General features: G+C 38.5%; 1 protein-coding gene across 3 annotated transcripts; it reads left to right on the top strand.

Annotated features, from left to right (window-relative positions):
• Nucleotides 1–174: 174 nt before the first annotated feature.
• On the top strand, nt 175–25,271 carry LOC6565629 (pleckstrin homology-like domain family B member 2). 3 transcript variants are annotated; one of them, XM_032738663.1, is made up of 10 exons: nt 175–649; nt 12,209–12,323; nt 14,281–16,097; nt 16,161–16,363; nt 17,159–17,886; nt 17,954–18,128; nt 20,085–20,289; nt 23,605–24,056; nt 24,545–24,677; nt 24,747–25,271. In XM_032738663.1, exons 2-10 carry the CDS (start codon nt 12,209–12,211, stop codon nt 24,921–24,923), a joined length of 4,005 nt encoding a protein of 1,334 aa, XP_032594554.1. In that variant the 5' UTR covers nt 175–649; the 3' UTR covers nt 24,924–25,271. The 3 variants fall into 3 exon arrangements, with proteins under 3 accessions (XP_032594554.1, XP_032594555.1, XP_032594556.1); XM_032738664.2 differs by lacking the exons at nt 175–649; nt 12,209–12,323; nt 14,281–16,097; ... (1 more) ...; nt 17,159–17,886; nt 17,954–18,128 and adding an exon at nt 19,910–19,996; XM_032738665.1 differs by lacking the exons at nt 175–649; nt 12,209–12,323; nt 14,281–16,097; ... (2 more) ...; nt 17,954–18,128; nt 20,085–20,289 and adding an exon at nt 22,700–22,803.
• The last annotated feature ends 983 nt before the right edge of the window (nt 25,272–26,254 follow it).

Below are 26,254 nucleotides of genomic sequence, written 5' to 3'. Positions count from 1 at the left end.
ATTTCATCAATAAAAATTAAATTAAAAACAAAATACTCTCATAAGCGCACTTAAATCTGAATATTTTAAAATTGTCTAATATTGCAGACTGGTAAACAACTGTTGCGCTCTCAGAGGCTCAGAGGCTCTCAGGCTGTTAAGTTAACAGTCACCGTTTGTTTTTTTTTTGCAGTCAGTCGAAAAAAACTCATTGAACGGACTAGCGCGACGGCGTCTGCGTGCGCTTACAATTATTATTATTATTTTTTTTACAATTTGTTTTTTGTTTGTGAATTGAAGGCTCGCTTTCGATTGAAAGTAAACAAAAAGTGTGTGCAATTGATAAATAATCAATTGTGTGTTGTTATTGCGGTTTTACAACGCTAAACAAAAAAAAGAGCAAAAACAAAATATAAAATAAAGTAAACTCGTTTACCAACACCAAACACACACTGTATGTGTTTGTTTGCATTTTGCCTCTGCCTTTTGCGATTACGATTGCTAGTGTTGCGCGCGGTATTCAGCTGTAAATTGAATGGAAATTTCAATTAAGAACCAAACCGTATTCAATGCATTCCCTGCACAACGACAACAACAACAGTAACAGCAACCTTTACAGTTAGCAAACTGTGCCAACAGTTGAGGCGGCAAAACAAATTGAACGTAAAAGGTATGTATATATATATGTATGCGTGTGTGTCTGTAAATGCATTAACATTGTGTGTAAAATGCTGAAACTGTTCATTAAGATTTACAGCAAAATGCGCCCACTACAATCAGCATAACGGTATTGTCGCTGCCTGCAGGCGCAGTCACAGTCAAGTTGTCAAAAAAATACAAACAAAAAAAATAAATAATAACCCAACGCCCTTGACAGATGCTGCTGCGCGACGTCAGCAGAAAATAGTGAAATGCAGTGAGAAAAAAAGCAAGAAAAGAAAAGAAAAGGCAAAGGCAGGCAGCATCAAAACCAAATGGAATTTAGCCGGTTTCCATAAAAGCAGACAAACTGCCAGACGACGTCTCTCTCTCTGTCGCTCTTTCTCGCTCTGCAGGAGTTATGGATGGCAAGGCCCAGTTTGTTTTTTTGGTTTTACCTTTTGTTATGAACTTTCGCAGAGCATCCAAAAAACATCCACTAAGCTGGAATACTTTTTGCGGTTTACTGGGATGCGGCTGGGACTAGAAGTATGCTCTGCGCTTTTATAACCGTTAAGTGATTTCATTTTTAATGTGAACTATAACTAACACAATCCACTTGCGTTCCACATTGCTAAATTACAGACTAAAGATACTCCCATTAAATTATGTAAATTTTATAAAATGCTAAAAATGCAAATTCAAATTCAAATTGAATAAATAATAAGCAGCAGCAAGAACAGCAGGCAAAAGTTTTAAAAAAAATGTCTGAGAACTTGTTCTTTTGTTCGACATTTTGTGACTCTTTCAACTTTTTTGTTTTTATTGCTTTTTATTTTTTTCAGTTCTGATTAAAGTCAAACGTTGAGAAATTCCAAAAGGGCAACCGAATTAGGTTCAAGCGTTCGTTTGACTCTAGCCCGACCACGCAGATACCCTTTGCCAGATCCAGAACGAAAACTAGATCCCAGTCAATATATTAGTAGACCCCATTTTATGACAGCTGCTTAAACTTGATTTGACTTGATTTCTATAAAAGTTTTCAGTTCTGATTTGCTGTTTTTATACTCTCAATCAATTGAAGGGGTATAATGGTTTTCTGTAAATGTATGTAACAGGCAGAAGAAAGCATATTTGCATTCTTTAAAGTATATATTCTTGATAGGGGTTTATATCGCAATGTCCATCTGTCTGATCTCAGAGACTATAATAGAATAGAATCGTGTATCCAGCGCAGAGGCAAGGTATTCGACACGAGCTAAAATATGTTTGTCTCTAACCTCCTTACATATGTGAGTGAGTATGCCTTACTTTATTTTACTCTTCAGTACCTGTGCCAGACATAGGAAATGAAAGGAATTCCGCTGGGTTCGGCGTAGAGGGTATATCGTAGGTCGAGTTCACTCACTACTCAATCGACTACAGCATTTTTTATTTGTTGTTTTTGACTTTGTCTTTGTCTTTGTTTTTGCCACGCTTTGCGTTTGTGGGTTGGCTCGATTTCAGTGTCTGTCGCGACGCCTGCGCTGTGGAATTTAATTGCAGCTGTTCTCATATCGTATACCCTGTAAATAAATTGTCCAATGCATATGCTCTCTTATAGATATATAGAGAGAGTAATAAACATAAGGGTATGTAGGGTGTCTTGCAGTCGAATACGCATGACTGCAGAGTATTCTTACTTGATTTCTATGCACATAAATAATTAGATATATATTTTTTTATTTGTGTATCACATTAAATATATTTAATTAGCATTTTTGCTTGTGTTTTATGATTCAATTGCTCAAACAATTTCGCAAAGGTTACATTAAATAAAAATAAAAAAACGAAATAATTTAATAGGCCCAACCCACAGTGGCTGTCATAATTATACAGACAGTGGCAATTGCGGCAGACCCTAAATTTAGTTGTGTGCACAATAAATTATTGTTATTGTCCTATATTTTATTTTCTTTTTTGATGTGGCACATGCATCATCATGAACATATAAATATCATCATCAGTCTCAGTTGGTATTGCAAAAAAAAAAAAAAACATGTGCGTCAGTCAAATGCAGTTTTGTGTGACAGACAGACAGACAGAGAGAGAGAGAGAGAGAGATAGAGAACAGTGTGTGCTAAAAGTTTACCGCTTGATATGCATCATGTGCACTGACACAAATTTGCTGCCCTTGCCAATTTATATTTATGTGCTCTGAAAACAACTCAAATAAATATATACACTCGTAAAAATGGGTATTCTACGACAGCTAAACTCTAATATGAAAGCCGAGCCAAAAACATTTCATTACTTGTTTCTGAACTTTGGAAAGATTCTGAAATTTAGGATTTGCATTTCTACTTTTTAGAAATGTTTTTGTTAATAATAAAAATAAGAAATAATAAAATACGTTTTGATGATTTTTGAAATTCTTTTTTGCAATATCTAGAAATTATTTTCAAAAAGCTGCAGCCAATTCGATATGGGGACAAGAATGAGAAAGAAATCGAGAACCAAGAGAATATATAAATACACATACGCATATACATCTGTATATAGATATGCACATATAAGTCTTCAGAATTAGTTGAGACTCTAATAACTCAATTTGAGATAATAACACTGAGCTCCCAGTTAGTACAAATCATTAATCAACTGCTCTTTTTTTTATTTATTATTTACATACATAGATAGAGAGTTGGGCAGTGTTCAATTCATAATAGTTTGATGATTAATTGCTAGTCCATTGTTTGCACATGATTAATTACCATTAGAATCAGTAAAAAAAATTTAAAGCATATATATATATATATATATATACATATATACTACTGCCCAACATTGTGTGGAAACATTCAATTAGAGTATTAAGTGACTTTTTCTACTTATTGCATTAGGCAGTGCAAATTTAATGATATTAAGATATTTTTTTAACCGCAACTGCACGTTTAAACATAGACCCAGAAAAAAAATCGACTAGTATTTTACACATACATATGCAATGTACCATGTGTGTCGTGTCAGCAAGGGTATTTAATTTTCGGCTTGTAGCATTTGTGGCATTTATTAATACAAAGTGGCATGCATAACTAAGAATTACCATGAAAGACGCTTTTATTGTTAACTCGTTCTGCGAATACGAATACGAATACGAATCCTCAGATCGCAGATTGCAGATGCAGAAAGAGATTGTGCCACATCAAATTACAGCTAAAAACAAAAATAAAAAAACAATGCTCTAAAGAACTTTAGCGGAATTCGCTTACATTGCCATTACACTTAGTGTGTGTGTGCCTGTAAAATATACACAGGAAAAATAAAATTGAAATGCATAAATGCATTTGTACTTTGCAATTTTTATTTGCACAAGCGTCTTCTTCTTCGTGTTTCTTTGATTTTTATGCCAAGCAGAAGCTGCTTGTGTCTGAAAGTAAAGCCTTTTTTTTTGAGAAAAAAAAAAGCAAGCTGCCAAACGGCGTTGCCAACTCTCCTGAATTGTTCTCGTTTGATGTGCGGGCATACGTATGTGTGTCAGCCTCTGTCTATATATGTGTGATCTGTTGTTGTTATTCTTGGCTTCTTTCTTTCTTGTTTTATTTTTTATTGTTATGAGTGTGTGTTTTTCCATTTCACACTTCTTTTTATGCGCTGCACGTTTTGTGCTGTTTGCTGTTGCAGCTGTGCGCATTTTAGCCTGTTGGAACTTTTCGACAGCAACAACAACAACAGCAGCAGCAGCAACAGCTCATTGCCAATATTATGTTGAAGGCGGCCATAACGGTATTTCATTGCGTTCATTGCCACCAGCCTGCAATGACAACAACAACATCGGCCAAGGGGGAAAATTGAACATTTGCATTTGAAGCGCACAAACCGGACGCAGTTTGTCAACCGGCCGTCGGTGGATCGGATCTTTAATGGTGCATGGTGCGTGCTGCGTGATGAATAATGCCACACACACATATATGTATAGCGAGGGGCGTTCCAGAAGTTTGTGAATCAGAAAAAAAAATATTTACCTATATGTAAAATAGTAAAATTCTTGATCAGAATCAACAGTCGAATCGATATAACCATATCCGTCTGTCTGATCCCAGAGATCTGAGAGACCAAAAGAGCTTAAGTCTCCAAATTTGGAACATAAGTTATCGTACATGCAGCAGAGATATTGCTTGATCCACTGTCAAAATTTCATCAAGATCGGATAAGAAATACCCAAGTTATAGTTCTAGAAAATATATTCTCATATTTATCTCTTATATTCTCAAATTTGGCAATACTATACCTATAATATATTTAAAAGCTGTTCATCTGGGTTCTAGGATAGATCGTAGTCGAGCTCACTCACTACTCCATCGACTGCACCATTCCGACTTGTTTTTAACTCAATTTAGTCAGTTTATGTAGCGTCTCAAATTTCCTCCTTTTGGTAGGGGTTTATGGAGCTACCCTCGCTCGCACATGCATAAATACACTTTTAGAATGTTGCATGTGGTGACACCTTTACTTTGCTTTGGTTTTGGGCCATTGCAAATGGGACAATTTTGCTGTCAACTGTCTTGACAAGCCATAAGCGCACAACTATTCATAACAAATGACAATGGTCGCAGCATAAAAATTTTGAGGTACTCAGCCAAATAGGGCGCATCCGTTTTCCGGTTGCCAGTTGTCGGTCTGCAAAAATAACAGCAAAGAGCAGAAAGCAACCACAATAACATCATCGGCCCTTATTTGTATATGTATTTACACACACACACGCACACACACACATACATTTGTGCATACACATATACAGATTGAGGAAGTTTCGAGTTCAAAAACCTCACGCATGTTGTGGCGTGGGGGTTGTTCGCCATACACACACATGCACATACACTCAGAAAATAAATCGACATAAATTGTATTAAATCGCCCTAAAAAATAGCAAGTTTTTCTTTTTTTTTTCGAAATAATTTCTAGATATTAGGAAAAATATTTCAAAAATGTAGAAAGGCTTGCCCCAAATTGAGAATTCCAAAATTATGATATTTTCGATTTTCTAGAAGAGTTCTTTCAAATTAACTTTAAAACTATGTGAATATTTGTATATATGCAATCTTGATATACAAATTTATATTAATAATACAAGTAACAAAAAATTAAATATAAAAATACTTCAATCAATGTGTGTTTTTTTTATGAGTGTAGATATACATACGTAAATACGTATATTCATATGTATGTATGTGTAGCTGTTGTTCTGTTAAACGGCAACAGCGATGCAGTCTTCGCTTTTGTTTGTCTCGCTTGCCTTTAATTAAAAACGCAGTCAACGGAGTCGCAGTCGAAGCCAATTGAATCAATAAACTTCACTTAACATTCGCAATTGAATTGTCCTTTACTACAAAAAAAAAAAAAGCAAAAATAAAACTTGTGCAACGTCGAAACAAGTGCGCACAATGCACGCGTGCGCGCTTGCGTTCGTTTGTATCTTGTTCAACTGTAAGCGCACGCACGCATGCGCTTGCCAGTGTTGCCATTACACGTATGAATTTGAATATTACTTGCAATTGTTTTTGTTTTTGTTTTTTTGTTGCCCATGTATTTGTTCTCATTTGTACTAATAATGAAGTCATACAGTCAAATCAAGTTTTGCCCCACGCTTGCTGAAAGTGCCGTTTAAATGCGACGATTGTTAAATAGAAGTGCCTTTTGTTGATATTCCCCTTGCTATTGTTGTTGTTGTGGATGACATAAGCAGCAGCGCTTTTAAATTTGCAATGCGCATTTTGTGCACTTTTGTACTGTTATTGTAGATTTATTGCACTTTACAGCTTACTGATCTATGCAAAAACACATACATGCAAAGTGTGTGTTTGTGTATGTGTGTGTGTATGCGTAAATGACGTTATGTTTGTTATTGGTACACACGTACACACACACACAGGCAAACATACATACATACATGCAAATGTGTAAATGTTATATATTTATTGCTGTCAAACGGTTAACAGTTACTTCAATTGAACTCAATTTGGGCATTCAAAATGAGTCAAGCAGCGTGAAGAACAATTTAATTTTGTGTGTTGTATTTTGTGTGTTAATTAGATTTTCGTCATCTTGAGAGATGAGTAGAGGGTCTCGAGTGGCAGCGTTGTGATTGTGTTGCTCCTTAACATATTCGATAATTCTTTCAGCTAAATACATACACATAATCACAATTAACAAGCCACTTAACAGAGACACTGACACACACGCACACATACGCAAGCATGCACGCTTCATTTTTGACAGTTTCAAGTGGCGCCTGTGTGCGTGTAGCTGGGGCTAATATGTTAATGTTAATGTTAATGCCCACATATTGCCTCTCACACATACACACATACAACCCTTTGACTATGACAGCAGCTCGCTTAAACTGACAACTCACATGCACACTGAAAGTAGATTGCATTTTCGTATGCAACTCGATTTGATGACATTTTTCTCTTGTTGTTTATTGCACGCACGTACAAACACACACACAGACACATACAATATGTACGAGGGAATTATTGCAATATAAGTTTAACAGTCTTCGTGACGCTTTCGGCTGCTTGACTGACCTTCACAATCCGCACACATACACACACACCCAAAAAAAAGCAACAAAAAACGTAAGCGTTTAAAATCGCGCGCGTTTTTATTTAGATTTGTCGTCGACCCCAGAGGCCTCACATATATTAATAAAAAGCAAAGAAAACGCCTTACAAAATAAAAAAAAAAAAACATTTTAAAAATATATTTAATTTGTATATTGTTTTGGTTTTTTTTTTTTTTTTTTGCTTTTTTGGCTACGCTTTGCATGCTTTTAATTCAAATTGCGCATTTTGTGTGTCGGCAAATGTTTATTTTTATTAAGATACACTGAACACAGTTGCACAAACATTGTTCGTAATTATGTCTGCCAAGCATGTGTCACTTTTTATTTGTGTCCACACTATAAAAACTAGTTTGCATGTCTAGCCTACTATCCACAATGGAATCCATAATTTGACCAAGCCCCCCAAGCTCTCACTTTGAATGCGATCCACTTGCAGTGCGAACGTTTCTTCTTGTGGGTAGTTCAACGAACATGGGGATAAATCGTGTATTGGAAACTCTCAAAGAAAAAAAACCCACGCTATCTCGATCCACTCCAAATGTTTGACATACTTTTTGCAACCCATTCGTAAAAAAATAGAAACCGCTTCTTTTGGCAACTGAAGGCATTACGGTCCACATAGCTTCCTGCCCACATTGTTGGCTTAAGTCAAGGCAAATATTTTTAGTTGTTCAACAGGCAAATTCAATTAGCGAACGCAGATTCCCAAGTTTTGTGCTATGAAACGACAACAACAACAAAAAGGTACAACAAAACAAAAACAAAAGCTGAATGATATGACAGCCAAAAAAAGCGCTTGCCAATTGAAGACACGAGTCGAGTATTGACAGTTGCTGCGCTAATGCATAGTCTCTATGTATGTGTGTGTGCATATGTATGTATACGTATCCCCCTCACTCCATCTCTCTCTCGCTGTGTGTGGCTGTTTGTCGCCCGCACTATCGTATTATTGAAACGGTGTTTTTGCTTTCAAGTTGGGATACACAGCTGTGTTTGTGTTTGTGCTCTATAAATAAAGACAACCAACTAAAAATGGCAATGTATTGGTATTAATTTTCCTGTAAGACAGAAAGAGTGAGTGAGTGAGTAAATGCTAGAGAGTGAGAGAGAAAGAGAGAGAGTGAGCGGCTGCAGCGAAAGCAAAAACAATTTATCGACTCTGCGGGATGCTGTTGGATGCATGAAAAATGCATGCATGAATGAAGGTAAGGAGAAAAGGAGCAATGTAGGAATGGATTGGGTTGAAGTTGGCTGTTCTTTGTTTGTTGTTGGCATTCAGCTGTTCGGGCTTTGGCGAATATTAAACGGTAATTGTGTTGACGTTGACTGTTTGTCTCGCTCTTTTTACTGACTTTTGACACTTTAATGAATGTGGTTTTTGTGACTTACGTATAATAAAAATAAATAAAGCAAATTGCGAGATTTGAGTTTATGACAAATTGGCAGCTAAACAAAGAATTTATTTTTCACAGATTTCAATTGCATTTGGATAAGGAATTTTCCAACTTGCCTTGAATCAGCGTCAGTTTTAGCATCGAAAAATATACATTTTATTAAATGTCTTCCAGACCGCAAAAGTAATTAAAGAATGGCACTTTTACCATACTCAACACAATTAACATAACATTGTTCTTATCTTATCTCAATTAATCGAGATTTCCATGCCTCATTCCAAAAAAAAACAAAACAACTAAGAATGCTGTAGTCGAGTGAGTGAGCTCGACTACGATATATCCTATACCCTAAAGCTATTAAATGTATTTGAGTTTTATTGCTTGCATTCTTATGCCAGGTACAGATACTAAATAATAAAGAAAAGATTATTATATATCAATTACAAGCCTCTGCCTTTAATATTATGGCTTTTATTGCTATTAGAAATAGAAATGTATCGATATTTGCCAAACGGATGCAATTGCTGATAAAATGAAGCAATCTGCGCCAGATATTCTAGTACGTCTACTACAAATTTGAAGTATCTAGCTCTTATAGTCTCAGAGATGATCCTGGCTGTTAATCCTGATCAAGAATATATACTTTAAAGGGTGCGGAGATGCTTTTTTTTTGCCTGTTAGATACATTTATATGGTATAATGGTATAGTGGGCATAAAAAACAAAAGAACGCAATTGCTGTTCTTAGTTGTGGAACGTGTGTTGTTGTTGCTGTTATTCTCTGACTCATTTGGCTTCTCATTGTTAGTCTGCTGTGTTGTTTTGCTGTTGATTTCTTTGATTTTATTTATTACACATCTGGGTGCTTTTGATGATGATGACGATGACGATGACGAAACAAAAAACGCACGACGAAGACGCCGAAAATGACGTTAATAAAAGAGACAAAAAAAAACAAAACGACAAAGCAAAGACGAACGCAACTGCAAGGCAGAGAATTAAAATGCATTTCGTAATGTTAATTATAATGTGGAGTGGATATATGGAATGGAAATGGAAACGATGCAGCAGCAGCCAATTGTCAATGCAGTCTAGACAAGCATGGAAAGTGTGAAAGAGAAGAAAGCACAATCACGCTAGCTATTTGCGAAAGCAGTGAGCGAGGAATGAGCAATAACAAGATCTGCACAGTTTACATACATACATGTTTACACACATATGCACAAGCCACTAAGAGAATGGATTGTGTGTCATAAATGCAATCCACAAGCAAACCGTTTCAAAGCGCACATAACTATCAAGCAATCACAAATCATATGTGGATCGTTTCTTTTGTAAAATGCAATCCACATGCGTTCATCACAATAATAAACAGTCCGCATCCACGCACAATACGTTCCACAAGCAATATTACTCAATCACGTAGCTCAGAGCTTAAGCACACACCTACATACATATACATATGTGTGTCTGTGTGCAAATGTAGACTGACCGATCCCGCAACGGTGATTCGTTTACACACCAACACGCACACTTACACATAGACACGGCACTTGTAATTGTAATTGTGACACACGCAACAAAAATATTAACAGCAACAGTAACAGCAACAGAGCACAGCCTGCTGCCTGCTGCTGATAATGATAATGTTCAGAGAAGTCAGGCGAAGCGAAATCAGTGACAAAAACAGCAACAACAACAGTGACAACACATTGTGGCATATAAAATATGTACAATACACTCATAAAAAAGTTACCATACATTTTAGTAAAGTATAACGTACTTTTCGCACCAATTGTTAGTCACAATTATTATTCAACAACTAAATTTATAAAACTTATGGTTGTGGCTTTCTTAAAAACCAGAGTTTGCATTGGCAAATTTCGGTGTGAGTTTATCTAAATGTAGAAAAAATATGTATAATTTGATTGATTGATAAATTCTTATATTAGCTTTTTTATTACTTATATTATTACAAAAACTTTTGTACTTTATTATGTAATTTGAAAAAACTTAAGATTTCATGGTTCCCGATAATTAAACTCTAATGTAAAAGCTGAGCCAGTAAACTTTATTTCTTGTTTCTGCATTTTTTTTTTTTAAATTAATATTTTAGGTCGATTTTTCTTCTGCGTTTATATAGAAATGAAAATGATGCGTGTCCAATGAGAACTTTATCAGCATTTAAAAAGAGGCTCGCAGTATGCTCTCATTTCAGCTGGTTATCCATACAGTTGGCCCACATACTACAGACACACACAGACACGGACGCAGACACGCACACATAATACACATTGTTGAGGTTGACGATGATGTAGCTTAATCGCATTGCTTTTGCTTTTGCTTTTCCTGTTGTTGTTGGCTTCGCTTCTTCCTATTTGCTGTCGGCCACTTTTGGTGTTTATGACCCAATTTGGGTCTTGGAACGTTTCGTAAATGGCCCACCGCAGTCATTTCCGCGCCCAAAAATAAAAAAGTGAAAACTTTTTGTGTGTCGCTCGCTTCGTTGCTTTCCATGCCTCCACAACATACACAGACGCACATACACATGTGTGTGTGTGTGTGTGTTATCAAATGCCGCATTCTTCATTTATTTGCCCAATGCCGTTGATTGATTAGCTTTCCAATTGATTTTGACTCGACTGTCGCCATCAAGCTGTGATCTGGCAACACTGGACAACTGGGCAACAGCATCTACCCAGCACCGAAAAATGCTATTACGAATTCAACTCGTAATCTATACTTTTCCCATATACCATATGCCAAGATACACGGAATAATGTGTAGTAGATACATTTACAATGTAGTTACATATATATGTATATATACATAAAAGTTTACTATATATAGAATTTGATTATCCTTGGATATACATATGTACATATTATATTAATTGTGCACTATACACATTGACAATTTTAAATATAAAAAACATATATATATTTAATTTTTCACTACACAAATTGCATAATTGATACAAAACAGTACTTTACGACGTATCTGTTAAATCAAGAATAGAATAAACCAAGCTGCGCCAGCGCTATAATTAAAATAATATTAGAACATCTGGAAGCCAAAATCTATAAGAAATAAATAATAGAATTTGCAGAATGCACTCGGTAATGAGTAGGTCGTTCACTAGTTCGCTGCTGGCACAGCTGTTCACGCATGACGCATGCACGTGTGTGCGCGCGCGCGCCGCTTTGCAGATGCGCTCCACGCGCTCCCCTCCCCCACAGACAAAAATTCGAGCGTGTATTTGAGTTTTTGTGGGTGTGTGTGTGCACACATACACACAAAAACAGTGAATCCTGCTCATTAGAAAAGGAAACAAAAGCAAATTAAAGCAGCTGCGCTCACTGTGCATTGTGCATGTATTTGTGTGCGAGTGTGTGTGTTTGCGTGTGCTTGTGCATCATTTGTGTTTTATTTGTGTTTTGCGTGAGTGTTTCTCAGTTGACGATTTCACGCCTTGCCAAATGGACGCGCTGCGTCATCTTATTGTGCGTGCGTCTCTCTCTCTCTCTGTGTATTTTCTTTTGTAAATCTTCTAAATCCGCTCTTCTCGTCCTTCTCTTTAATTTCGCTTGCAGATGTCATTGACGAAGAAGGATCCGTCGTTGCGTGTTGCTGCCTCTGATCCGCATTTGGTTAGCCTTGGCGGCGGTCGGCTGAGCACCGCTGTCACCATTCATTACATACATATAGGTGAGTACACACATGCACATACACACACATACGCATACACATATACATACACACACACAGCTGAGAAAACTTCCAAATTATTCCACTACAATTAAAATGATAAATTTAAATAACAATCCAATACGAATAAATATAAAAAAAATCAATTCAAGGAAATAATTTTTTTTGCTAATACATTTTTATAGCTATGCCAACTTTTAATGTTTATTTATCTTCAATATTGATTGTTATTATTTAAATCAAATTTTTATCATTAATTTTAACTATATTTAAAGTATTTTTCAACATTTTTCAAAACATATGTGTGCATTACTTTTATTTTGGCCGCAACTGTATATATTTAACCCCCACAACCACCATCACCATCAAGATCACTTTTACGCTGATAAGGCAAAATTAAAATGAAATAATTACCCAAAAAAAAAAAAAAAGAAAAACAATTCCAAAAATCTGAAAAACAATTCTTAATAAATGGCGCGAAAGCAACGCACGAATTAAAAACGAAAAACACAACACACAAACACACAACAAGTTCTCGTTAGGCGATAAGATTCTCGCACAGTGTGACTCGAAAATACTCCGGTAGCTTTTAGGATCTTACAACCATAAAGATAGTAAGATATGCGTGTAAGCATGATATCATATATATATTTGTTTATACATAAATACACAGCTTAAACAAGTTCTTCCACTTGAAAATTTCACATCTGTCAATGATTTGTTTCTTATCATTTATGGAATTTAGTTCAACAAAATGTCAACAAAAAAATTTTATACGAAGTCTAAACGGAGTCTGGCTAAACAGTTTGGCGGGCAAAAGTTTTAATGTTAGTTTCACGCCTAAAATCAAAATCAAAATAAACATAAACTGAGTCGACCTTGGTAAATGATTTGTCTAAGTGACGGCATCATTAAGGCAGTCGAATAACAAGTTTCCGGGTTCAAATATAATACCAGGCTATGAGAGGGAGTGCCAGTTGTTAAACTCTTATGGTCTTAGCCAAAAAGCCATAGCAAATAGTGATTGTTAATGGTTCCGACTGATAACCACACACAATGCTAATTATAATAAATAACAACTTTAAAATCAGTGGCCGTAATTACTTTTTTTTTTTAATGAAAAAGAGCATTAAAATGAGGTACTTAAAATATTTCGATGAGCAAATAGATAATAATTTGGGTAAACGAACTGAGCGTATATAAATGCTAAATCAATGTTACTTGTGTTTTAATTTGGCGCCAAACAAATTGATAGCAGACCAGTGTGCATAATCTTTTTGGCCTGAATTACGGTAATATGCCTGGACGAGGACGCCATGTGCTTGTTACTCCACGCGAGGTGAGATAAGAACGTCAACTCAACCTCAACTCAAACTCAACTCATCTCAAACGTCAACTCAAACTCAACTCAACTCAAATACCCAGCTGCATAGCCGATAAAGAAAAACAAAACCAAACTAGAATAGGCAAAGCTGCGCAAGCGCAATAATTAAAAAAGGTAGATAAGATATTTAAGAAACCAATACATATTAGAAATATGTCGCGAAGACAAGTTTGTGCTTGACTTAGAAGCTGGAGCATACAAGTCTGTATGCAAGAGTGGATTACTATGTAATCAATTACATTTGTATGTATATAGAATGCATTCGGTAATGATGATATCATTCACCGTTCCATGGTGGATAAACTCAACTCATTTTAGCTCAAATCGTTCGCTCGCTCTCAGCTCTGTCTCGCTCGCTCGATCGTGTGTGTAAGCGAGAGCAAAAACCAATAGGGTGGTGACGACGCTGACAACGGCAATTACAGTTAGAGTTAGAGTAACGGTGACAGTGACAGCAACATTTACAGTTAGTTACTTATGCATATACGGACAAGAGTGACAAATAAAACTACAACGATTACAGTTAGTTATGGAATTGTGATTAATAATGAAAAGTAATTTGATTTCATGCAGGAGACACAACAATTGGTTCGGCACCGAATTGCAGCATTTCGTTAAACGGCAGTGGAGTCCGTGCGCTGCACTGCACCATTTATCGGAGCGAGGGCAACGAGGTGACACTGGTGGCCGAGCCCGAGTCGCGGTTGCTCATCGACGGCGCTGCAATTGTGGGGGATGAAGTAAAATTGACACAGGGTGCAATGATCACCATTGGCAATTCGAATTATTTGCGTTTCAACAATCCGGACGAGGCGCAAATGATGCGCTCAGCTATGGGCTCCAACGAGCGCATCTCCATGCCACACATTGACTTTGCTGCCACTGCCACAGTTGACACACTGGATTCCTTCTACGAGACGATCATTAATCCCCTCAAGCATCAGGGCAACAGCAACAATTCCAGTACCAGTGCCAGTCAGTGCCCCAAGGTGTTTAGCTCGGATCTGGTCACCGTCAATATGCCCGCACGCGATGTGCTTGGTCAGAAATATGCTAGTTTCGCGCGCAATCTGGCCGAGAATCATCGCGGCGAGAAACAGCTAAACAATCAATATGCCAAAACATTGCCAGGCGGCAGCAGTGGCGCCACCAATGGCATTGGGCACAATGCCGGCTACTGCAACATACCCAGCAATGCGGCTGTCTTCAAGCAGCAACATCAACAGCAGCAGCAGCAGCAGCAGCAGCTACAGTTGCTGGGGCAACCAGAGCTGTTGTTGGGTAAGGTGAACAATGATCGTTATGATCGTTACCCCAAGCCGGGCACCTACACCGCCGGCGGTCTACAAATCTATGCGATGAATGGCATCAACACCGAACTCAATAGCAGCAGCGGTGCCGAGCTGGAGGATATGCTCAAAATATGTACAGAATACGCAGATAGACAGCAGCAGCAACAGCAGCAGCACAGCACCAACAACAGCAATCATGGCGTGCATAATGCCAGTGCTGGCAGCATCACCTCATCGCCCATTGTCCAGAATCGGATTAAGACGAATGGTTCGTTGCCACGCGACAAGAAGTCACCATTCCAACAGCATGCAACCAGCAGCAGCAGCAGCAACAATAGCAGCAACACCAACAGCAGCAACAACAGCAGCAACAATCTGGTAACGCAACACATCAGCAGCACATCGGGCTATGAGAATGTGCGTTTGCTGGGACCCAATCGTGTTGAGATCAATGGTCAGCTGCATGTTGCAGCCACGGCGACGGCAGGAACAGCCACAACAACCGTGTTGGCCAGCCATGAGAATTTGTTGACAGTTGGCAGTCAGTGCGGCCCTACTGGCGGCAAATATGTGCCACAGAGTCCACGGACCAAGATACGCACCAATTGCATGTCACCCAAAAAGGATGCCACATTCAGCAGCGTCTTTGCAACAGCGTCCGCAATGCAACAGCAGCAGAAGCCACCATTGGCGCCCAAACCGCCAGCGCCAAATCAGCAGCGTGACTACGATCAGCTCTTCAAGTCCTTTGAGCGCAAGCAGCAAATCGAGCACCACCAGCAACAGCATCAACACCATCAGCAGCAGCAGCAACAGCAGCAGCAGCAACAGCAGCAACAGCAGCAGCAGCAACAGCAACGCATTCAAACACCCGCCAAGCGCTCCAACAAGAACATTAACAATCTGACGCTCAATCTGAACGAATCGATAGCCAGCAGTGCCCAGCAGCAATCGCCCAAGGCCAGTCGGAAGCCAGCGCCGGCGCCGCGCAGCATCATCAATGTGGAGCAGCGGCAGCGACGCGAGCTACTCCAGCGGCGTAAACAGCTTAAGCGTGAGCTGGCGCAGCTGCCGCCAGCCAACGATGATCATCACCAGGTAATAATATTGATACATCCAAAAAAGTCAGCACTCATAACACGCTACTCTAACCATTTCCAGCTGAAGCCCAGTGAGCAATCTGCATTGACAACGGCAACAACAGCAACTACAACGAAGATGGCGACTCCCCGCCAGCAGCTGCAGGCGTTGCAGCATCGCATCCATCGCCTGGAGGCGCAACGCAATGCCACACGTGTCATGGAGGAGAATCAACAGGCGAAACTTAAGCAGTCCATTGAAATGAAACAAGATCAGCACAATAAGTAAGAATGATTTTTGCAGACTTGTCAATCTTCAAGAAATTATTATTCATTTTGAGTCTGAGCTGAGCTTAGAGTGAGAAATTAAATATTAATTCAATTTGTGTTGCTGTAGATCAAATATATTTACAGGCAATAAACAATATAGTTTTGTTTAGTTAATAGAGATAATTTATACATATTAACAGGCTTATAACAAATTTACGATATAGATATATTTAGTTTATAGTTATCGAAAAAAAAGTAATAATTTGGGTTGTTATATTGATAAAATATATATAAATTTACAGGCATATAACAAATGTACGATAAAGATTTATGGATTATGCATAGAGCTTGCTCAATAATAATCATTATAATTGCTTAAACTTGAATACTACATTGATTTATAGTCTGTTCAACTAGTTCAAATTGATAATAGTAGATATAATTATAGATTTAGAGGCAACAACAAGTTGATTTAAATGCATAGTTTTCTGGAATAGATTCATTAATTGTAGGACTATAGCCGAGAGGGCGATAGCTAACATAAAATGAGTTAAATGTAGCACACATCGATAGTTAAAGTTATATATATGTATATATATATATGATGCAGATTGACAGATATAGATATGTATATTTAGATTATAGCTGTGTCTAAATTAAAATTAAAACGTCCGAGTATTGCAGTAATTCAAGTAAAGATTTCTCGAATCATGCTCATCATTGGATTTGCACTTTTCAAGTGCTGCTTGTGAATTGGTATTTAGTTGGCAGTGACACATTCAAAGAGTATTAACGAATTTCATTCCGCAGACTGCGCGCCATGTTGAAGCAGAAGCCGAATAATGCCTGCCTCAAGGAGGAGCTGGAGCATGTCTGTGAATCGCTGGACAGCGATCGCAAAACGTTTGAGGATCTGGAGTTTCAGTATTTTGAGGAGGAGTCCGAGCATCATGCCTGCCACGAGGAGCTCAAGCGACAGGAGCAACGTTTACTGCTCGAATCAGAGCTGGCATCGCTGCGCATCCAGCTGGGACCCGATGAACCGGCCGAGGAGCCGGCAACATCGCCAACCATCAGTGGACGCAGCACACCAATCACCAGCACCAGCACCAGCAGTAATCTGATCAATGGCGTCATGTCGCAATCGCTGTTCGGCTCCGCTGAGCTGCTCTGCCCGAAGCGACGCAATCAGGATGATCTGATGTCCAAGAGCGTTAACGAGAACATGTTCTACAACAACAATAAAATCGAGCTGCTGCCACATGGGGCACAGGGACAGACAAGTACGCCAAAGCGTGCACCGTTGCAATTGTACGATGCCGGCAGCTGTGAGCAGATTAGCTTCAATTTATCGCTGCGCAGCGATAGATTCGAGGTGAATCCGCTGGAGCGGCGTGTGCCCTCGCAGGATGACATCGATCGCAGTTGTAAGGTGGCCAACGATGCCCCCATCTCGACCAGCCAAGGGGCCAGCACGAAAATCTTTGACAGCATTAAGGAAATCGAACGCAACCGCAAGCTACTGCTAGCCCAGCAAGGTAACTGATCTGATCTGATGAGTGGAGCACTTTGTAATCTCATTGTAATACCCAATACAACAAACAGGTCATCAGGTCATCGAGCATGAGCGCCAAAAGATGTACGATCTGAAGAAGAAGTGCCACGACGAGGCACGCACCCAATACTTGCTGTCAACGCAGAGCAGCAGCACAGAGCCACCAACGACACACTCGATGCCACCACCACCACCGCCACCATTACATGCCCCAGTGAACGCCAAGTGAGTGTATGCCACAATCTCAAGCAACCATCAAAAGTGTGCCCCTAATTGAATCAACGGCCCAGCTGAAATGGGAGTCGGTGGTGTCGCCTCAACATTTGGCCAAACCCCTTTTTCCACACGCTTGACCCACGACCCTCGACCATTGACCATTGATTCGAATTAATTGTGCAGCTGACGAAACTTGTGGTGTTGCACCATCCATTACACTGTGCAACAAAGTTGAATGTTGGAGAGATTTATTACTGTTGTTGCGGGTATTTCGTATATCTTATCATATTTATATCACATTTTTATCCCACTAGCCTTGCCTTATATATATATATATATATATATATATTGAAATAAACTCATTTGTTTTCCAGTCAACAGATATTGTTTTCATTAACTGTTGAAAAACTGGCTTTGACAGGCAGTTTATCTAACTGTTGACAATATATATATATGAAAGAACTATATCTAGTTTAGCTAGATTAAACAATTCTATAGATTGACATTAGCTTAGACTGTAAAATAGGAAAGTTTGTCTCTACAAGTTGTTATATATTGACATTTGATTATTGAGTAGAAATTTTTATTTATTAATTTTATGGATAATTTTCAAGTGGTTTCCCATATCAAGCCCACTTTCTACAAAAGACTGCATTTGTTTATTTATTTGGAATTGAAACCTGTGTTGCGCTGTATATTAAATATTGACATTAGATTAGACAGTAAATTAACTTTTCCTTTTTTTCATTTTATGAATAACTTTCAAGTGGTTTCCACTATCAACCTGACTTTTAAAGAGCGCGTTTTATATATTTGGAATTGAAAATTGTGTTGTGCTGTAAATTTTCAATATATTGTGTTGTAACTTTCGCTTAGACTCTAAATGAAGAAAACAACTTATTTTAGAAAGTATATTTTTTATTAATTTTATGAATAATTTGCGTTGTGTATTTGAAGTTGAAAACTTTGTTGTGGTGTGTAAATGCCATTTGGGTGGCGTGGACACTCGTTGCCTGTTGCGCCTCTATATTTAATCAAATATTTTGCCAATGGCAAAGCAATGCGACGTTTACGTCAACGTCGACTACGACGTCGACTGCAATAGCGACAGCTGCCTATGCTGCTGCTGCTGCTGATTGATTGTGTGTGAGTAAATCGAAAAAGGAAACCGGTTTTCGAATTACGTGTCGTTGATTTTCCAATAAACAAAACATACGGCGACAGCAGCAAGACAACAAGACAAACAGACAGTCAAATATTGTGTGTTTTGATTAGGTTGTGATTTTTATTTGATTTACGACAAACGACACTCATTTCCATTCAAGATAAGCCATTTCGAACCCGAACTCGAATTCGAATCAGATGCGGATTCTCTCACTCTCTCTCTCTCTCTCTCTGTGTCGATCGATCAGTTAGTCGTCAGTCAAACGGCAGTGTGAAGACGACGACAACGTCACCTGAAATTCAGGCGCGCTGCAATTACGAACGCGGCTGCTGTTGCTGATAAGCTTATCACTTTTTGTGTTTGCGCCTCTCTCACACTCCTGTCACTCTCTCGCTCTCTCTCTCTCTGTGTTGTTGTGTGGGTGAGAGCACTGCTTAGCCGTTTTGTGCCGAGTGACGACGGGCATTTGGCATTTGTGCATTGCCCAACGCAACATCCATTTAACATTGGCCGCATTCTGATTCGGATTCGAATTCGAATTCGCGAACGCCTGTCGGTGAGCGGCGCATCAACAGCTGTTAGTTGACAGTTGACAATTGACCGTCGCAGTCGCAGTCGAAGTCGCAGTTGGAGTCGGAGTCGGAGTCATTGTTTATCCGCTGACTGCATTAGTCATTGTAATGGATAAGCTAAATGCGCTGATTCCATGCTGGTATTAATGAACTCTTAAACATAATCAGTAATTGGTCTCATCATCAACTCAGATGTATTTGTTTATCTATTTGTTTGTATCCTTGCAGTGGCGGCAAAGATGCCAGACTGTTTGAAAAAACCGAATTACGAAAGCTCAACGATGAAACAACTCAACAAAAACAACAGCACGAAGAAGAAGAAGAAGAGACGCACGATAAGGAAAACAATGCGTCAGCTGATGGCAAAACAACAACAACAGCAGCAGCAGCAACATCATCATCAAAAACAACAACAACAAGCGGCTGCCAACAGGTGAGTCGATTGTCTGAGACCAAAATGAACCTAGGCCAAAGCGAAAGTCTTCATTTAATGGTTCGCATGGGGAGGGGAGAGTGAGGAATTAGGGGAATAGTTTTAAAGTGGTTGTTGCTTATTCAAGGCGACGCCTCCACTTTTGTTGTGGTTGTTGTTGTTGGGCTCCCCCACGCACATGTGTAATTTCAAACAATCGAAACAATTTCGCTTTGTAAATAAACACTACGGAAAATGGCCAAAATACTTAAGTCGACATAAAATGGAAAGATTTACATGCCCCCTATTAAAGTCCAGCGTGCAACTTGATAAATGTGACTTCAAGTTTACTTTGACCCAATACCTCCCACGCCCCCTATCCTATCGGCCTTTCCCAAACACCTCTCGAGTCATATGTTTAATGTTAGACCATAAAATGACTATAGCCATTAATAACGTATATAAGGCAAAATTAAACCGTGAACGCTTTTCTTAAGTGATTTCAAAGTTCCGCAATTAAAATTCGTAAATAGTTGGCCGGCCAGCGCACAAAGGCGATAAATATTTCAAGACTACACACAAAGGTCACAAAGTCAACTTGTTGTTGGATAGTTCTTTTGGAGTTTTGTGTCAGATTTTATCTTTCTTAAAATAAAAAAAAATAAATATTCAGAGTAAACAGCATTCTTATGCAATGCATTTTATTTTTATTTATTTTATTTTTTTAATTAGCTTACGCATTATTTGGACGTGTTTGAAACTGGTTGTCCAAAACGGGCGATAAGAGAAGCAAATAGGCGCCCGTCCACAGTTGAAACTCTTTGTTTCTTATTCTTTTTGCGGAATTAACGCAAAAATAGCTCAAAAAGATAAATGGAATGTAGACCGTAGGTCTAAAAGTTTACTTACCTAACTTAACGTGCCTGTCACGACTCATTTAATCTCTTTTTAGTCACTGTTTTATAGTATATACTTGGTTTTTTTGGTTGGCCTATTTTCAGTTTTAGTTTGGGGCCTCTCAATCCACAATCAATTCTGTTTTGGCGGCACCTGCTTACCCTCAAGAGCTCATTTACTCATTTAAGGATATGTGACACACCCCCTCGTTCTCTCTCTCTCTCTCTCTCTCTCTCTCTCTCTCTCTCTCGCTCTCTCTCACTCTGTGTTCTGTCTCTCTTTTCTGTTATTTCTTGGCATATCCATGGACTGATTGTAATAGAATGATCCTCATCATCATAGTCTCAAGTTTTATATAGAATTGTATTATTTATTTTAGGTATGTGACATGCACTCACACTCTCTCTCTCTCTCTCTCTCTCTCTGTGGCTTTCTCTCGTTCTCTCATAATATCGTTAGTCACGAGTTTTGTAGCAAATTGTGATTTTTATTTAAGGATGTGTGCCACACTATCTGTTATTGCTTGCTATATCCATGGACTGATCGTCATCATATTGTCACCAGTTTTATATACAGCTCTGTTATTCATTTAAGGATATGTGACACACTCTCTCTCTTGCTCTCTCTCTTGCTTTCTCTTGCTCTCTCTTGCTCTCTCTCTCTCGGGGTTATTTCTTGGTATATCCATGCCATGGACTGATCATAAGATCCGCCGTCAAACGATCGTTGACTCGTTAGTCACGAGTTTTATATACAGCGCCTCGACATTTTGTTTTGCTCTTTTATATGTGTATATATATATATATTTATATATATAAATATATATATATTTTTTTTTTGCTAATGTTTATTTTAAAGCAAATCTCTCCCTCACTCTGGCCATGCGTTGCGTTCCGTTGCGATCCGTTACGTTCGGTTCGGTTCAGTTCGGTTCCGTTCCGTGCTATGGACTACACTTATTAATAAGTTTATAATAATATTTTTCTTTATACTCGCCGCTGATCGCAGCTGATCATCATGATGATAGTCGTCAGTTTGCCACCGTTGCTCGTGTTGCGCACTTCTTAGCCAGCTTGTTATTGTTCTCATTGTTCCCATTGTTCTTATTGTTTTTATTGCTGTTGTTGTTTACTTTGGTGCGAAAATTTTTTTGTTTACATCATCATCCGTATCAGGCAGCAGTGGCAGTAGCAGTGGCAGTGGCAGTGGCAGCGGCAGTGGCAGTGGCATTCAACAGTATCGTATCAGCCACAAATCGTTAGGCCCATTACCATTACCTGAATATCGCCAATTATCTGCTGGATAATGTTTGTGTGCGCCTCGTTTCTTTATTGTTGGCCATAGCCCCCGGGCAGAGGCAGCCACCAAATTCGCATTGGGTCAATATTCCGCATTTACAATCGCAGCACGCAACAGTTGAGATTTCGAGTAGCGCGCTACACTTATCCAGTTGTTTGTTGAGCGAGATACAGATACTGAGACAGATACTGAGACAGATACTGAGACAGACACAGATACAGATAAGAGTGCCATCATTAAGAAAGGATCATCAACGTCAGCATGTCCGTCTGGATGACCTATGTGCAGCATCGCCGCATGGATGCGAATGCGCGTCAGCGCTCCGAACTCTATTATCTCGTGAGTGCTGCCCCAAAAGGATATATATATATTTGTGTGTGTGTGTGTGTATCAGTCATCTGAATGTGTACTCAATTCTGTAATTAGTTGTGATTAAAATTCGTATGCGATTTTTATTTATATGAGTTTTTGTGCAACTATTCACAGTTGGCAAGCACTTCAACTGCTAAAGAACACAAGATTTATATATCAATGTAAATATATCATACGACTTACATAATTTGCCGCAATGCTGTAAGAGTTAGCTTTTCATTCAATTTTACTCAATTGAAATTTAGCGAGCGATTAGTATGTGAATGCTAATGAGTATTTAAGCATAACAAGTCTTGGTTTAAATGTTCACACTTAGCAGGCAAAGATAAAAGATTTGTGTGTAGATTTATATAGATGTACTGCTGTAAGACAGCCCTATCAATTATAACCTTCCTCCTCCAACCTCCTCTCAAACATCACTTCTGCCTTCAAAATGTTTCAGCCAAACAAAATTTTGGCCAACTTCAAGTGACCCGAAAACAAAAAAGCAAACAAAAATTAATCATTAGCTGGCAAGTAAAAGGTTTGGCTTTAACTTGAAGTTGACTCGCATTTTCAGAGTGTGATAAGCCCGTGTGATCCATTGCGGGGTTAAACGTGCCACTTTGCCACTGACTGACGACACACAAGAAGAATAGATATTATTTTGAGAGATATATAAATATATTTATAGACTACGATCAATTCGCTAACCCACTTAAATGAATTGAATGAATTTGGAAGCCCATGGAAGCTCATGACAATGTCTGGCATTTGTTTGACTTACAGCAACGCCACTCGCAGCCGGAACTGGAGCATCATGCAATCGCTCTTGGTGCTGGTGTTGGTGGTGGTGGCGCAGCAATTGTGCGCAGTCCACGCCCGCTCTCGGAGGCGAACAACTGTGAGGCGTCCATTGAGGGGCCCAAGTTTGCAAATGGCGGCGACTCATCAGCGACGGAGAACAGCAACAAGCGGGCCAGCTGCAACAGCAACTCACAGGACACCGCATCGGCGGGCAGCGGTAGTGGTGGCAGCAGCAGCGGCGCCGGCACTGGCAGCAGCAGCACCGCCAGCGCCAATGGTGAACGAAAGCGTGCGTTGCCAAAGCATCAGCGTCCGTTGACACGCTACCTGCCCATCTTCTCGCCAGATCTTAATCTGCGGCATCACATCGAGACTGCCGGCCATCAGATCGATCTCTGTCCGCATGTCTTTGTCGATGCGCACAGCTGTCGCGGGTGAGTTCCCCAAACAACAAAAAAATAAATCAAAATCAGCAAGAGAATAAGAAACATTGCAGTGTTGGGCGCAACCGACTGCCAGGTACTCTGCTTCCAATAACCAATATCATCTGAACAGAATAGAACAGAACAGGCTGCGTGTAGCCACGAAATAGCCGTCTTTAATGGAAGTTCCTAGAAATTATGAACTTTTGGGTCGGGATTGGGCGGAGTTTCTTAGAAGGATGTTGCAAGAAATATATCTTTTGAAATTTGATGATTCTAGCTGTCAAACTGTGTAAGATATTTAAGGGAACCAGCAAGTTACCTTCAATGTTTGCTGAGTGCAACTCTAAAGTCATGGGAGATATGTCGATTTATCGATTTGTCGAAAAAGTTGCGTTTTTTAAACAGACGGACACACAAAAGCAATATACCCTGAATACCTTCTTTGGTGACAGAATATAAAGATAAATATAAATGATAGAATTATATTCGTTTTGCAGTTACCTACATAAATTGGGTGCCACGTTTCATGCGTGGTCAAGGCGCTGGTTTGTGCTGGATCGACAGCGAAGTGCTCTCATCTATTACTCGGATAAGTCGGAGCGGAAGCCACGCGGTGGCGCCTACTTTGCGGTAAGTATTCCACATGCGACACGACGCTACTCGTTACTAACTATTATAACTTATACGCTTTCCATGTAGACCATTGACGAGGTATATCTGGATCATTTGAATGCCTCAAAGAGCGGTCGGCCACATTGCACCTTCATCGTGAAGACTAAGAAACGCAGCTATAATTTACAAGCGGCCTCGGATGCAGCGGCTCGCATTTGGATTGATGCCATTATAACCGGGGCCCAGGGCAATTTGGACTATTGACCATCGATTTCAAACTATTATTTTATGCCCATCACACACACACACACACACACACACTGAACTTGTTTTTAGCTCAACTAAACTGTAAACTTGTAGATATGTAAGGAAGCTCATTATTAATGTAGTCGTTTCTAGCTAGGTTACATAAATCCTGTATGTATCCGTAGCAAAAACAAAAACAGAAAAACAGAAAACCAAGAAACTAAGCTACTTATTTTTGGCAACTAACGAAATCCGAGATTTCAGTACTGGACCAAAGTGAAGAATGTATTTTGTATGGTTTTAATTTTGTCATAATCTAGGTATATAAGAATCATTTTTATACATACGTACAAACAAACATATATCACATATATATATATATATATATATATAAATACATAATTATGAAATATGTATAATAGACAGCCAAACGCAAATAACGCTACCATTTCATCAACTACATATATACAACATACAAATTAATAACTAATAACCAAATCGACCTATGAATATGTAATTTTATACTGAAGTTTTGATGTGAATTTAAATTTATTATACATTATATATATATACATATGTGTGTATTTTTATAAGAGTTCGAGGGGAACATATATATATATATATATATATATAAATTATGGATACATGTGTTAACTGTTGAACACATCAATTATGAACTTATTATCCAACTCTGTATTACCATAAAACAAACTTAATTGAATGATTTGTGCTCAGGCAACTGAAAATGATAATCAAAATACATTTATTAATTAATACTGATGAAAGAATAATAATAATTAATAAACAAATGTAAGTCGCTACGGCAAATAGTAAATAAATAATTGTTTTTAAATTAATACTGGAGTTGAGCTGAATACCCGTCTCTAAAGTGATATTTTAGCAGAAGAAATTCAAATTATTTTCGTTAGCTTACATTTTTCACTAAAAGGAAATATTATTAAACTTAACTTAAAGCTTTAGCCAATTGGCTTTTGGAAAACGTGACTATTGTCTGAAATCTGAGATAATTTGATAACAAATGCTTAAAATGATAATGATTAAGTATATTTATAGGAATGCCATAAACAATTTATATTCCTGTCTACAGGCACAAATCGTGATTTTCGTGATTTTCCAGGATTATTCCTCAATTGAAAACCGAAAGCCAAGATAATTTCAAACTATACTAAATGGTTTTTGAATGATGCACAGACATAACCCAATGTTAAGCGTCATTTATGATAATAATAATATCATAGTAGTGAAAAATTAGGTTTAGCACTTTAATTAGAAACTTTACTGTTGACGGTTTTTTTTTTGGCTATTTGCCATCGTTCATGTTCATGTCG

Source organism: Drosophila grimshawi, unplaced genomic scaffold (genome assembly GCF_018153295.1).
Source record: "Drosophila grimshawi isolate 15287-2541.00 unplaced genomic scaffold, ASM1815329v1 contig_848, whole genome shotgun sequence".
Classification (NCBI taxonomy): domain Eukaryota; kingdom Metazoa; phylum Arthropoda; class Insecta; order Diptera; family Drosophilidae; genus Drosophila; species Drosophila grimshawi.
The sequence above is the reverse complement of the archived record's forward strand: the minus strand, read 5'-3'. Positions and strand labels throughout refer to the sequence as shown.